The sequence below is a fragment of the Dromaius novaehollandiae genome, chromosome 18 (genome assembly GCF_036370855.1).
Source record: "Dromaius novaehollandiae isolate bDroNov1 chromosome 18, bDroNov1.hap1, whole genome shotgun sequence".
Classification (NCBI taxonomy): Eukaryota; Metazoa; Chordata; class Aves; order Casuariiformes; family Dromaiidae; genus Dromaius; species Dromaius novaehollandiae.
The window spans coordinates 12,571,450-12,586,274 of NC_088115.1; the positions used below are offsets into that span (position 1 = coordinate 12,571,450).

Here is a 14,825-nt window from a genome sequence, read left to right on the forward strand (position 1 = left end):
GTTCCCAGTTCTTCTCCTGACAGCCGAATTTGTAAACATTTGCCTGCTAGCTGCAAGCAAACATTCCAGTCTTGTGGTTAACTGTCAGCATTTCCACATAACAGGAATTTGTGAGGGGAGGGTAGAGGCTGCCTTAAAATAAATTAAAAAAAGAAAGAAAGAAGGAAGTTGCACACAAAATTCTGTGAAGAAAACACATAGATATTGCAGAAGACCCAGCTTTGGGAAGTATTTTAGATTACACAGAAAAAAGAGGATGCTCTTGTAGGACCTTGTCTTGTTAGCTGCAAAAAGTGGAGAATCTATAAGAAAAGGGACAAGGGTCACAGTCATATTTTTAAGGCGCTCACTGTACAGTAGCTACTCATATACAAAGCCTAGAGTTCTTCAAAAGGCATCGTCCCTATATATGGACAATGTTACTGCTGGATATATATTAAAGCCCCAGAGCTTTCAGGCAACCAGTCTCAACATCTTAAAACTTTCATAAATTAAGCACTAATGTTCTTTTTTTTGGTCAATTTTTATAAAACGATATTGCTGCCAAAAAGAGCAGTACCACACTCTCCCTCAGTCTCAGCCACATGCTCCCAGAGCATCTCTTGCATTATCTCTAACAAAAGTGTGACTTGGGGATATCAATCAGCTCAGTGATCAGTCCTTTATAAGAAGAATTCTAGACAAATTATATATAATGCTGTAGACTGCATGGTAGCATAGTTCTACAACACAGCTCTCAGACATGAAAAGTTCCTGATTATATTAGCAACGTCTTAAAACAACTTTACATAACAGTTGTATCCCAAACAGCTGTTCCTCACCACAAAGCCACCCACTTCCACCCACTACTGCAACATGACTGCCATAGGCTAAATATAAATGGAATACAACAAAAGTCTTTCTCCAAACATCATCAGTAACCATCAGCACTGCTTCCGTATTTAGGACTTCCTCAATCACTCGGCTTTTGAGCCACTCCTCAAAGATCTCCTCACCAGTGTAACTACACCATCTGCCCTGTTCAGTATCAGCTTTGTCTTGGAAGGAAAATGTTTTTTCTCACAGTTCTGCTGTTTTCCTACAGTAAGCCAAGGACATACTTCTTACAAATACTTCTAAACAACAGCCTTTGTTTCTTGTCTGAAAGTTTTCTTCTCTTCCTTTAGCTCAAGTCTCTCAGCAGATTCAGAAATCAACTGCAGAAGGCAGAGGTAGGTTCTTTTTTCCAGTTTTGTGATATGTCTTGGCCTCAACTGCTCATAAAAAAAGGGGGAGGGATTCTAGAATGTCCAAAGTCAAGTAAAATTAAAACTTTTTCCCTTGTCTGTGCAATGGGACAGTTTAAAAGTTCATATGTGAAGTTAACTTTCTTCTTGCTGATACACAATTGTAGGTACATTCAAAATTGCTTTAAGTTATTAAAATCTATTTTAAAACTCCAGAATTGTCTTAATCACAGCTGGCTTATCACCATTTTCTATGGAAAGATGTTGCAGGTTTTTCTCACAGTTGTATTTGTGTGATCCCATAAAATCAAACTATTTTGATAAACACTCAAAACTACTGCTGCTACTATTCAAAAGTTGGGGAGGATAAAGTTAGATCTGTTTACACAGGATTAATTCTGCTCACTTACACAGGGCCACAGATAAAATACTGTCTTTACTTGCAGGCTAACATGCTACCTCTCAACTAGCATATAAGGCTACCTTCTCCTATAATTAACACCCCATAATATCTGTATTTCTCCGTTATACTGCTACAATTGTCATTGATGTTGTGGCGCAGAAGTTTTTTGTTAGTTCATCTAAATACCTGTTGGCTTTGTGTGATTCTGCTCTCTTTTGTATGAAGATACGCATTTTTCGTTGCATGTTTGAAGCTACATGCTGACACTGAAAAATATAAAGTGTTGCCTGCTACTGGAGGTGAAAAAATATTAGGAGAATCTATTTCAACAGAAAGTAGTACAGCATGGTCCTCAACATATTTTGGGAATAACCTGGAAGATACATGGATGACAGGTGCAATGAATTCACTCAGAAGTTTCTTCTTTCCAGAGAAGATCTCCAACCCCACACTCAGGCATGTTCAGGGCACTTTGGAAGTAGTGATGAACCAGAATGTGAGCCTCTCCTGTCACTCAGACTCTGGATCTCCACCTGTCAGATACATGCTGTTTAAAGGAAATCAGAAGGTAGCCACACTAAATAGGACAGACTCGACTCCAGTTTTGTTTAACCTGACTATCAACTCTGCCAGTGATGTGGGTGAATATAAATGCAAAGCTGAGTACACAATCCCCAGCAATGGAAAATACAGCAAAAGTCTGAACTTCACACTTATAGGTAGGTCTTGCTGTATACCTTCCCAGCACATTTTATGGTGCTATTTTGCTGTCTTTGGACTTTCTTCTCTACTCAGTGATGCAGTCTTTTTAGTTTATTTTTACAGAGCCAGTTTCCAAACCAGTGTTAAGTTCACCCAGCTCTCAAGCAAAGAAGGGACAGAATGTGACGCTATCTTGTCTCTCAGAAAATGGTTCTCTTCCTATCACATACATACTCTTCAGAGAAAGAAAGCGCGTCTCTCACCCAATGAAGATGCAGAAGAAGGAAGCAGCTATGTTTTTTCTGTTTATCAATTCATTTAGTGACTTTGGAACTTATAAATGCAGAGCTGAAAACAGCTTTCCGAATAACACAAAATACAGCAACAGTTTCAACTTTACGTTAGCAGGTATGCACATGTCAAACAATTTACCATCGTCAATAAACAAGGACCACACAAAATTCAGAATCTAGGAACAATGCAAGTCTTTTGGCCATAATTTATCTTCCCACAATGTTAGGTTGAAGCTATAATGATCATAATAATAATTTAAAAAAGGGTTCTTTTAAAATTAAGGTAAAAAGACAGAATTCGATGCAAGAATGTAGTTGTAGTTGAAGTGACCGTGTAGGATGACCATTAAGGATTCACTGTTAGAAGAGACCATTGCTCTCCTGTTGCTATACCTGGGGGAGATCCTAGATTCATTTTTCTCTCTGGTTCCTATGAAAGGGAGGGCAGTTCAATCTCATTAGTCTTACTAGATCACTGGCTGCAGCACACTCCCTCCTGCTGTGGTGGCATGCAGTTTGCACTCTCCTGAGTAGTTTTATTAACCACAGTTAATCTGAAAGGTGAGAGAAATGCAAAGTTTTGATTTTAAGTTACAGAAAATACTTAGAATATGAAACAATGTTTATTTCAATAAACCCTTTTTTTTTTTTTTTTTTTTTTCTTTTTAATGACAGAAGAGAGAAGCAGTTCTCAACCATTGCTCATTTCTCTTGGGCTGATCCTGCTGTTGTTAACAATAGGATTTGCTCTGGCAATTCCATTTTTCATTATTCCTTCATGTAAAGCAAGTGAGTTGTTTAATGTCTATTTAATTTTCCAGAGGTGCTAACTTATGCCCTCAATACATTCTAATGTGTGAACACCATGTTACAAACAGATTTAAAGCTCTTGGAATTTTAGGATGCTGTCACTCTGCTCTTAACCAACATAGATTGGAGGCAACTTACAAGGCATTGACTTCTCAGCTATGTTTTAGATGGCGGGCCTGGGCTATGGGAGGCAAAACAATATCTAAATTAAATATATACAAAAATGTTGGCAAGAATTGGTCCTTACTGTCCATAATAAAGAAAAGATTATTTAAAAAAATGCCTTTGGTTAAGGAGCAGTATTAATCATGAAAATAACATTATTTAAGATGTTAAAATATCAAAAAAAATCATGGAGCTGTTTATTTCTCCCAGAAGAAATGGATATACATATATATGCATATGTTTGGGGGTTTTTTTTACAATTTGCAGAAAAAAATAAGTCTGCTAGGTCCTCAGCTGGCCTCATTTCAACAAGGAATGCAGAAGAGACAGAAAACTGTGTCGTATACACAGAAATCGGTAAGTTTACGTTACTCTCTGTGTAGCCACAAAAATTACTTGCAAGAGTTTGGTTGAAGAATGCCATTATACTATTTGTAGCTAGTATGGGACAATTCCTTTAGATATTGCAAAAGAAAGGAGAAAGGGACCCCTACTGCCAGGTAGTGAGCTAACAGAATACCTGCTGACCATGATCGGCAGAGGCAGCGTTTGAAGTCCCCCAGGATCCGTATTTAGTCTACTACCACCTGTCAGCCACATAGCCAAAACTGCAACTTTGATTATACTGGGTAAAGGGTTCTAGAGTCTCACACAAGAATCTGCTATAAACAGAAAAGAAATAAAATGAAGAATTGAATTTGGAACCTCATGGTGAGGATAGGAACAGCCATTGCAGAGAAAAGAAAATTAAAAACCAGAGAGTAAACCAGAAGTACTGTGCCCATTTATTAAGGGTCAGAAATGAGATATATATATTGTAGCAAAAGAAAACTTGTGCAGCTCCTGCATTTTGTTCTGAGTTGTTCAGTACACATTAGTTCTTTGTGTTTCTTAACTTTGACAAGACTCGAAGTCACTTCAAACAATGAAGTAACACTAGATAACAGTCAACAAGGCAACTGAATTAAGACATTGTACTACTCCAATTGTAGAAAACATGCAATAATGAAGACATTGCATGAAAGCCACAATGCTAATTATTATCTTGTAGGTCTTTTCAAATCCTCCTTATGCATGACTTCCACAATTCTCAAGAAACACAAAAGCAAAGATACTATATTTCCTGTTTCTAAATACCAAAAAGAAATCATTTTCCCCCAACAAGTCTGCCTTCCTGCTCAAGTGCTAAACAAGCAGAATTCTAGCAGCTCTGCTCAGTTTGCCTAGTACTCTCTCTGCAGCCTCTCGTTCCAGATAACAATCAGCATTTTACCCACACTGCCTGCAAAGAGAGTGAAAATAGCTCTGATAATGCCCATAGATGCTACAAGAAACATGTTTAGATTTTACATGCTGAATCTCACTGCTTTGTACCAAGGTAAAAATGATCTGACCATAACTCTTAACTCTTGTTCATCATCTTTAATCCAGAGCATGTTAAACCTGAAGAGTATGCCAACATTACCATTATTAGAAAGGAAGAGGAAAAAGGTAAAAATCCTGAAATTATAGTAGTGAAACATCTGGGGTGCACAAAGATATTTTGGGGGGGATTTTGCTGGGGATTTTTTTAAATAGGAGCAGTTATATAGTGAAACTGCTTACTACAGAGAAATGTTAAGGGGAAAAAAAAGGGAAGAAAAAAAAGTCCATCAACAACCTATGATTCAAAAATTCAACAGCTTAATTTTGAAACCATGCAAGTCATGTTATTAGTGACCAAGCTGCTAATGGCATATTAAGCTACTGAAGTGTATCCTTATTAAAGGATGGATTATGTTATTCTGGCTTTTAGCAGAGAAGAGGACCTGTGCTACAGTCTATTCAAAGGTCATCATAAGAGATGCAGTACAAGGTAGGATCTCACTTGTGATTTACTTAATTACATATTTTAAAGAATCTTTCGCTCCTCATATGTTCTGAGCACCACTGAGCCTGCACAGAAAATTGCAGATGATGCTCAGATGTTTCTTTCCTGGCCTATTTTGTAGACATACAATAAGCTAGTTTTCTCTACTAGTGAAATCCCCAAAATGACAATTCTAGGGACTTCAACTTGAAACGAAGTGTAGAACAAGTAAAAATTGGAACTCAGAGACCCAAATACCAATCCCATTAGTCTGTATAACCATAGTAAATCTACAGAAGATCAAAATCACTCAACTTCATTTATATCCCAACTCTCATTATCTGATTTTGACTACAATACTCAGGTATAGTATAAACATGATCACACATTGGTCTTGTTTTCACTCTGTGGCACAGATTTTCTATTAAAATTTTCTGCCAACAAAAAAGCTTGACAAGAACTATTTACAACTGATTTCTAATGCCTCTGTTATCCTTAATACTTTTTTTTTTTTTTAAATCAAGTGCAAGCTGTAGTAACTTACCTGCTGGATTGGAGGCCATGTGATAAAAATACACTCCTGAACAGATATTAGAAAGATTAAATAATGTTATTAGACTTTTCTAAATTTAAGATTTGAAAGACTTTTCTAAATTTAAGATTTGAAAGACTTTTGTATAAAATACCATTTCTATTCCAGCAGAGACCATAATTTGGCAGCATATATTAGCAACACATAGATGAAAGATGAATTTTTAAGTTAAAATTGGATGTTTTCAATAAGATAGTGAAACTGAAGATATGAAGAAGAATACAGTTAGCCCTGCTAATGATGGACAAGTTTGTTTCTTCCCTCTCTTCAGGGTAATCTAGAAACCTAGATGGTCCAGATTTGACAGAAAAGAGATGCACCAACAAGCTTTAGTGGAACTATTTTCAGAGAAATCACTGGATCAGTGACACCCTGGAAGTCAGTTCAGGCACAGAGATTTAAGAAATTCCTTTTATTAGACTGAGTTAAGTCTATGTGTTTTTCGCTGATGTTACATACTTAGTTAAAAAGTCCTTCAGCCTAGATATGTGCATCATTTCCTTCATGGTGGTGTCTCTGCTTCTCAGCTGGACCACTCCGCTCTCCAGAGTAGCATCAGTTATCAATATGGTGAAGAGAACGCTCATCTCATCATATCTGAAAAGAGATCAGCACACCTGTTACTGCTTTTAGTGTATGAAAAATTGAGATAAGTTATGTACAAATGACCATATGCTGTAAATATTTATTTTTCTTACACTGAATTAAGTCAAGTGAGAAAATAACATTTTCTTGTTGCCATTAATTTCTTTCCTGACTACATTTCTTTAAGTTATTGGGTCACTTCAGAACATAAAGAGAATTTTATCCAATGACCTGTTAGATGTATATTTTTGTAAAAGCAGAATATCTTTTTTCTATTTTTTAATAAGCAGGCTTACTGTGGAAACTACTGTACATGAGCAATTATTCATGTAGGTTTTCTGTAGGGAAAAAATATTCATTGATATACTCAAAATTCACTCTTGATCAGCCTGAAACTTGTGTATGGATCACCTACTGGAATATTATTTATCTGCACAAATAATTCCATTGAATATACCATTGGTAATCATTCCAGGCTTGAAAAACTTTAGGATCAAGGCAAGATATGGTGTGCGATTTGAAAGAGTACTTGAGAATGAAACACACAAGCCAGCCCAGATGCAAAAATGCAAAATAGATCAGTTTTGCAAGTTTATGACTCATCTTAAGAAGTTTATTTTCATAGGGAAGTCTCTAACAGGCATTTTACGGTTCAAGAGCAACAGCAGTGGAAAAGTATAAAAGATGCACAGTTCATTTAACGCTTAAGTGAACTAGCTGGCATTCCTCTTCATAACAAAATAATCAAGTTTAAATGTATGGTTCTGAATACATGCCTTCAATCATTTGGCTATTGTACATGACAACTTCTTATTGAGAACTGGTCTATTTTCACTAGTTCACATAATCTCATCTTTCACCTTCATAGTTTAATTTACAAAACATTATTTTTCCTTACTTTGTATAAAGTTGTTCCAGAGATATCTGCATGGTTTCAAGATATCCTGGCCATACAGAAATTCTGTTTTCTGACAGTTCATTGAATAATCCTTGACAAACCTGTGTTTATTGAAAACAAAAGTAAGAGACAGTCTTTGAGGGTTTGAAATCCTAGACAAAGAAGCCATTCAAACTGTAGTATGTGTGATATTAGCATTCCTAGCTGGTATTAATTTACTGGCTAAAACAAACGCAAGGTGGAAAGCAACTTGGCAGCTACATCTCCATTTTTATTTAAAAAATACACCAAAGTAAGTGTTCTCCCTCCTGTGCATATTTCTTAAACATAACTGACTTAAAAAACAAACAAAAAACAAAGAAACCTGAAGATGTAACCCACATTATGATAATTATGTAAGATTAAGCAGATTTTGTTTATCTTCCTTCATTTTGTATAAAATTAGTATCAACTTTATTAATAATAATAAAAGGAGTACATTAAAGCCAGGCAGGTTATCTGCTTCACGCTTTCCATGGCGTACTCCTTGACCCACAACTCACAAGCTACAGAGTGGAAGCACTACTGAACCTATGCAAACATGACTCTCCAAGAACCACAAAGTAGCAGCATGATTTTCACCAATGTAAACACTGTGAGAATTACAACAGAAGACAACGCAGGAAGTCAATGCTCATAATTAAAATGCTTTCTTACAACGTACCTGTCTCAGCTCTGTTGTTGGACCTTTTCCTACATCCAAGGCCACTTTAATAGGTGCTAAACAAGGGTGAAGCTTAAGTACCTAATGTTACAAAAAGTGACAGATTACTAGATATTTACACTAAATACATTTAAACAGAACTACAGAAAATTAAGAAAGCCATTTGAAAATTTTTCTTTTTTTTACTGAATGAAAAAGCAGCTTTACTAGAAAAAGTTCTGAACATGCATAATTTGTCTCACAGAACAAAATGAAAGAAAGCAAACCATACTTGATATAACTAGCACATGTGCCAGCTATGTTACTGTGGCAGAAATTATTCTGCATCGGCTGAGTCCTGTAAAGAGAGTGAAGCTTTGCCAGCAGAGCTGCATCGCTTTTAATGAAGAAGCCAGAGACATCAAGAGACAGCCCACTAGACACTTCACATACAGTCTACCACCTATTCTTAAAGGAGACAGAACACTTATTTGAGTAACAAGTACTGTTTGAAAGCTAGCACTCAGGAACTCCAGAAAACATGGTAGACACAGGGTTAATAATGGTCCTTGGGAAAAATAACCCACTACCATCTCTGACCCACTTTTTCTACTCTTCTCTAGCAACCTGCAAACTCCGCTGTAAGAAGCCTCCCCAAACATCCTTTCTTCCACACAGCAACTACACTGTTCCTCACAACTCCTTCATCACTTACAAGAGCCCACTAAGCATCAGAGAGAGACTAAGACAGAAAAGGTGACCTCAGAATAGGAGAAAAAATTGCTTATGTGGATAAGGACTGCAGAGGCAGTACCATAGGCCCAGCCTGTTACTACCAGTGAAAAGTGTTCTGTCTGCACCCGTTAGGGAAGGGAACAGAGAATGGAGATGTGAAAGAAGAGGGAGATTTACCACAGCAGCTGACCAACATGGTTGCACCCATCACCCTGCTCTAAACTAACAAAACCACTTCACCGTTGGCTAGTTCAGTCTATCCTAGGGTTTTTACAGGCATATCTATGTTGACCTGGGGTGAATACCTGGGGTATTCAAGTTTTGTACTTAGACCTGGACCCTTCTTCCACCATCTGTTCTTCCTTATGCTTTCTACAGAAAGTTACCTTTCTCTGTGAATTTTTCTTTTTCATTAACGGATTCTCAACTAGCTGTAGAGAATCAAAGAGATACGCTAATGCTCCTCGGTCCAGATTTCCACTCACAGACAGAACATGAGGAATAACATTCTTCCTTCCATCTCGGCCCTGAAGGAGAAGAAAAAAAACCCACAAAGGGATACCTCAAACACTGCCTCAAAGGGTCTTTTGTTTACTTTAAATATGTAATGAAGCACTGATCTCAAGCACCTGTATCACATTTTTAAAAAGTTACCAACAACTTTAGAGCGTAACAATAACTATTAAGACTGTAACACTGGGGAAAGTAAAACATGTGAGGAAGATGCCATGTTTTCCTGTCCCTACTCTCTGATAATAAATTTAAATCTACTTGCAATACACTTGAAACTGCATTTTCTTTTGGAGGTGTGTATATTACTTCCAAGTGACCACAAGAATCTGCCTCCACACTTTGAGAAATCACTACTTCACCTAACAAGTGCCACACTTCCCAACCTCTGTACAGAAATAAGAAAGCTGCAAAAACAGAAATTAAGACTGACATGTTCCCCCTGTCCAATATATTCAGTAGAGAGGTTTCCCTCTGCTCCGTTCCCCCTTTTGTCTTATTGAACGTGATAACTTTTGTAAAGCCACATGCACCGCTTATGATTCTTTAAGCCACATACAGAGTACTTCTAAGCATGAAATGGGACAAGCTATAAAAAGAAACATTTACAGATTCTTTTCGATGTGAACTTACAGACTTAGAGTTTGTCTTAACAACAGCTCACCTATACAGACTCTGCAACTGACAACAGCAGTCTTCTCAATATACCTCATTTCTAATTTCAAAGAATTAACTCCATGCAAAAATTATTTAGCTTCTATGCCTATCTGCAATGATAAGATCACCCAAAGGAGGTCTGACTGCAGAGTACCAATTATACTGCTTTTACCACAACAGAATAAAAGATGATCACACATCAAGCAACTGGATCTCCAGAAAAATAATTTCTCTCACACATTTTTATCAAGAAACATTTTTAATATCATAAAACTAAGTTAAGGCTTACAAGTAATTTTGATCTATTCCCTGGATACATTTGTAACAGTTCAGTATCACCAAGATTCGTCAATGTTTCTATTGCTTCCTTCCCCCAAGGAAAGCCATAGTATAAATTAAATCCTCTTCTTCCTTCTTCATCCTGAAAGTCACTGCTGCTGAAGTTAGATGGGCCTATTGCAAACTGAAAATTAAAGACATAAGAAGTGACCCATTACTGTGCGTGCTATATTAATCACAAATAATAAGTCTATAGAGTAAGCTAGAGTCCATGATATGCTTTGGCTTGAAGTGCCACATGCTTTTTATAAATCACAACCCAAAACGCTTTGTTGTTTTGTAGCACCTTGATCTCAAATCATGTACAAAAGCAAAACATTTGCCTACCTGCAAGTCATGTTACGAACTATTTAACAGGTTTGTCATAATCTTAAGCAGTTTTTCTGTTTCTTGCAACAAATGCATGCATTATGGTGCCAATGCACCATAAAACCTATCATGGTGTCTATTTCCCCCCGCCTTAAAATATAAAGGGGCAGCCAAGCCTATCTTAAAAACAGCAGAAAAGCACAAGCAAATACCTTTCTCCACCACTGGAGTCTCTGACGTAACCAGTAATCAAGCCATTGTCCTGTAGTCCTGGCAGAGCTAAACCATACAAGGGAAGACGTGGTCCTTTCGCCTATTCTTTAAACAATAGCAAGGTCAGCAAATTAACTCCTTCAAAAATAATAGGAAAAAAGCAAGAGACAGTGTTCAAAAATAATCCAAAAGCAAAACAGGTGCAAAGAGTTGGTTTAAGTATGAAAAGGGATTAATCACTCTTCATTACTGTACCTGCTGAGGTTTCTGTCGTATTGCTCCCTCTCTGGAACAGAGTGAAAACATACTCCAATTTGAGCAAGGCCACAAGGCAGTCTCTTGTTTACCAACTCTAAACAGTTAATGTACTGTGCTAAAGCACCTGTCAAAAGAGAAATAATTAATTTTAGCAGCCACAGGAAGAGTTTTAATTTTTTAATTATAGTGAAAGCATATACTGAATTTGTCCACAAGAGGAAGTCAGGGCAATAATGAAGCTCTAAGATCCCCGTGCTACACAGATCGTTTCTATGTGCGGTCTATTTAGCTTTAATGTTGTGCAGACATTAGGTCAGCAGCTTGTACAGCACGATCGCTCTGGGTACTCTGGCAACTGTGATTTCAATGGGCCTAATTGTGCAGAGTTAGATGCATGTTCAGGCACTCGTGCCGCGCAGGGCCTTGAAAAGGGCACCAGCTCCCAGCAGGCGGATGAAGCTTTCCCAACTGAACGCAACGGCTTCGCCTCCAGCCAGCAAAACGCGAGCGGGCGGCCCAGAGCCTCCCCCGGCCCCAGGACCTACCGGGAAGCAGGGACTCGCGGAGCAACCCCGCGGCCCCCAGCACTTCTTCGGCGGAGGGGCCGCCCGCCTCCCGGCCGCCGCCCTGGAGGGCTTCGCGCAACGTCTCGGAGGGCACCAACCGCAGAGCCTCCCCCGCCGGCGGGGCGCCGGGGCCGGGGGGGCTGTGCAGCGGCGCGTCCACGGCGAACACCTGCTCGCGGAAGGCGGCCACCGCCTCCCACCACTGCGCCGCCAGGTTGCCGCGCAGCGCCACGCCCAGGGGCCCGAAGCCCGGCGGGCAGCCGCTGAGGTAGGCGCGCCAGGGCCGCGGCTCCGCGCCGCCCCGCAGGAAGTGCCGCCGCCGGCACACCTCCAGCAGCGCCTCCCCGCTCGCCGCCTCATCGCCGCTCGCCGCCGCCGCCTCGCCGCCGCCGCCCGCCGCGTAGGGCCGCGCCGGGGGCCCTGCCACCGCCCGCCGCCTCAGCGCGGGGCGCCCCAAGCGAGCCCGGCCGCACAGCCGCCCCCCTTGGCTGCAGCCCAGCGCCATCTTCCTCCCCTCCCTCACGGCGAGGGGGAGGGGCGCCGCCAGCACCGCGCGTGCGCCGCGGCTGCGCGCGCAGGGGGAGGAGCTAAGCGCGCATGCGCGGCTGCCCGCCCGCCCTGCGGCGGCGTCACTGCGTTCCCGCGCGGGGCGGGCGGTGCCTCCCCCTCACGGCTGTTCTGCGCCCTCCGGCTTCGCTAGGCGCCAGGCGGCCGGGGAGAGGGGATGGGGGCTCCGGGCCGGCGCCCGCCACCTCCCCGCCGCGGGGGGATCGGCGCAAAGCCCGGAAAGGCGCCTAGGGGAAGCGCCAAACGCAGATCGCACCGGAGCAGCCACACTGCTCCGGGCGGCCCCGAGGTTTTCGAGGCAGAAAGCGCCGAACGATGAAATCTGATGTTCTGCTGCTGTAACGCGGCGGGGAAGCGCATTTGCTCGATAGCGCTGCTGAAGTTTCCAGCTGGCCACCTAGCACAGCAGCCAGAGCCCTGGAAATTTCCATACATGCTTAATCACAGCTTTGTACCTGTGCCAGAAGGCAGAGCTGAAAAGAGAAAACGTTCAGGGTGCCGTTTGTCGTGAAAAATTCATGCATGTTAAGGCCCAGTGAACTGGAATAATCTCGGCCTTGGCTCTCTTGCACGCTCCGTCCCACAGGAGCGACGGGCTGAGTTAAAAAGACAACTTGTTAGTAGGCCACTGGGTCAGCTGCTTGTTACTTCTGCTACTGGTGGCCACAAAAGTTGCAACTTAAAAGCAAAATTAATCCAGTTTAAGGCCTGCTGTCCTGACCCAGCCTAGAGAATACTGCGCCGCAATTCTATATACAGCACAAGCCTGCCCTCAGCTCAGTTTTAGCACTAGCTCTCTCCCTGAACCACAGCAATGTTTAGCATAGCTCCTTTTAATTCCGTAATTTTGAGTGCAAGTATTCAGGGCAGGGCCTGCACTACCCCCAGGAAGACGTTTCCCTAAGAAAGCATTTTCCCTACCCCATTTTCATTCAGAAACACCAGAAGGCAATACACAGCACATGGCCAAAAAATTCAAGATAGCCTCTTTTTTTTCCCAGAGGTGTGCCTTAAAGGACACTTGTTAGGAGACGGGGGGGAAGAGACAACAAACACTGGTCCAGGAACATACATCACATCTAGAAGCAACGTATCAAACTCCATTTCAGCTGAAAATTACTTCAGCTTCCAGAGGTAGCTCACTAGTTTTTGGAGGGTGCCAAGTTCCACCGGATGTCCATCAGGAATCTATAGCTTTGAAAAAACTCTACTAAAATACACCATTAATGAAGTGCACACTTTCTCAAGCTTTCCTGCTTAAGTTTTTAATACACCTTTTTGACCAGTGTGACCTGCACAAGCTCATATGGGTTTCACTTTAACAAATGTGTTTGGTGCTATCTCCCATACAAAGGGAGGAAGAGACTATTTAAAAAGCTCTCTGCATCACTCCATTTTATTTTGAAAGACCTGAGTCTGTCAGCTTTAATTTACAAACAATGACTTTAAAATATATAACTTTATATATAAATATATATATTTTTAGCAAAAGTAAAAATTTAAACAGAAGCAAGTTTTACATGTGCAGGTAATTGATCCAGAAACTTAGCAAATACCTCAGATTTCAAAGATGAGCAATGACCAATTTGCTTGACTTCACACTGACAGTACTAGGAAAGGGACAGACAGGGAAAGAAGGATTTTACAAAGGTAATTAAGATTCTTTCTACACCGCTGACTAATTTTGGACTTAACTGTTAGTATTTTAGGATTCCAACTAAAGCTTTTACTGCAACAGTGAATGAACATTAAAAAAGTGATAAAACTCAGGAAAAAAAAAAGTACTATCAAAAAGCCACTCTAACTAGGCTGTGAAGATCACCACAAGCCATGCGCCTTAGGAAGGCAATCACCCAGAACAAAGCACAAGCTAGAAAAAGCCTGAGGCTGTGAGGTATAGACCGACACATCCTAGAACTGAAGCTCTAGGAACTCTGAACCACTAAATAATTACTGACTTAGGTTCAAAGAAACTGGACAGAACTGTGCCCCCATTCTTGCAGAGACATTCAAGGTTGGATCTATTTAGTTTTCAGTTACAAACATTTAACTAAAGCTTATCATTGTTAGTAATAAGCAAGAAACAAGTGGAAGGAGGGAACTGAAGGCCAGTATTAACTGGAATTTTAATCTACTATACTTGAAAGCATTAAGTGCTTTAACTAACCCCAGGATCAAGTGCTTGTTTGCTTGCAGCTATGCATCTAGTCAGGGAGATGCTTTACAACATTGTTTTTGCTCAGCATGTGTGTTGTTCTGAGACTACAGAGTATTTATTTGCACGTACTGCTGATCTTGGGAGTGTGTGTATGTGTGTGTGTGGGGGGGTGTTAGAAATCTATAAAGTATGTTGGGAAAAACAGCTGCTTTTCTTTCCAAAGCAGAATGCCAAAGCTTCTGGTCACTGAAAACAACAGCCCTCTTCCCTCCTCCCACTTCCATAAAGAAATCACTGCTCAATACCAG

The 14,825-nt window shown here is 40.6% G+C and overlaps 2 protein-coding genes across 5 annotated transcripts; one reads left to right on the forward strand and one right to left on the reverse strand.

Annotated features, from left to right (window-relative positions):
• Positions 1-962: 962 nt before the first annotated feature.
• On the forward strand, positions 963-5,522 carry MILR1 (mast cell immunoglobulin like receptor 1). Of its 2 annotated transcripts, XM_026098918.2 has the most exons (8): positions 963-1,083; positions 1,167-1,211; positions 2,061-2,348; positions 2,455-2,739; positions 3,300-3,413; positions 3,867-3,956; positions 5,031-5,090; positions 5,395-5,522. In XM_026098918.2, exons 1-8 carry the CDS (start codon positions 1,050-1,052, stop codon positions 5,520-5,522), a joined length of 1,044 nt encoding a protein of 347 aa, XP_025954703.2. In that variant the 5' UTR covers positions 963-1,049. The 2 variants fall into 2 exon arrangements, with proteins under 2 accessions (XP_025954703.2, XP_064378792.1); XM_064522722.1 differs by lacking the exon at positions 5,395-5,522 and having other exon boundaries at positions 5,031-5,173.
• Positions 2,624-12,361, reverse strand: POLG2 (DNA polymerase gamma 2, accessory subunit). Of its 3 annotated transcripts, none has more exons than XM_064522719.1 (9): positions 11,772-12,358; positions 11,224-11,350; positions 10,968-11,073; positions 10,397-10,570; positions 9,327-9,467; positions 8,227-8,307; positions 7,524-7,624; positions 6,500-6,637; positions 2,624-3,178 (listed from the first exon to the last, which is right to left on the reverse strand). In XM_064522719.1, exons 1-9 carry the CDS (start codon positions 12,295-12,297, stop codon positions 3,097-3,099), a joined length of 1,476 nt encoding a protein of 491 aa, XP_064378789.1. In that variant the 5' UTR covers positions 12,298-12,358; the 3' UTR covers positions 2,624-3,096. The 3 variants fall into 3 exon arrangements, with proteins under 3 accessions (XP_064378789.1, XP_064378791.1, XP_064378790.1); XM_064522720.1 differs by lacking the exon at positions 2,624-3,178 and adding an exon at positions 4,362-6,028 and having other exon boundaries at positions 11,772-12,357; XM_064522721.1 differs by lacking the exon at positions 9,327-9,467 and having other exon boundaries at positions 11,772-12,361.
• Positions 12,362-14,825: the final 2,464 nt, after the last annotated feature.

Coding starts and splice junctions, on each gene's coding strand:
- POLG2 (XM_064522719.1), bottom strand. CDS start 12,297: ATGGCGCTGGGCTGCAGCCAAGGGGGGCGGCTGTGCGGCCGGGCTCGC. Junction 10,571..10,967: donor GACTCCAGTGGTGGAGAAAG/GTATTTGCTTGT, acceptor TTTAATTTTCAG/TTTGCAATAGGCCCATCTAA. Junction 9,468..10,396: donor GGAATAGATCAAAATTACTT/GTAAGCCTTAAC, acceptor CTTCTCCTTCAG/GGCCGAGATGGAAGGAAGAA.
- MILR1 (XM_026098918.2), top strand. CDS start 1,050: ATGTTTTTTCTCACAGTTCTGCTGTTTTCCTACA. Junction 2,349..2,454: donor TCTGAACTTCACACTTATAG/GTAGGTCTTGCT, acceptor TTATTTTTACAG/AGCCAGTTTCCAAACCAGTG. Junction 3,957..5,030: donor TGTCGTATACACAGAAATCG/GTAAGTTTACGT, acceptor TCTTTAATCCAG/AGCATGTTAAACCTGAAGAG.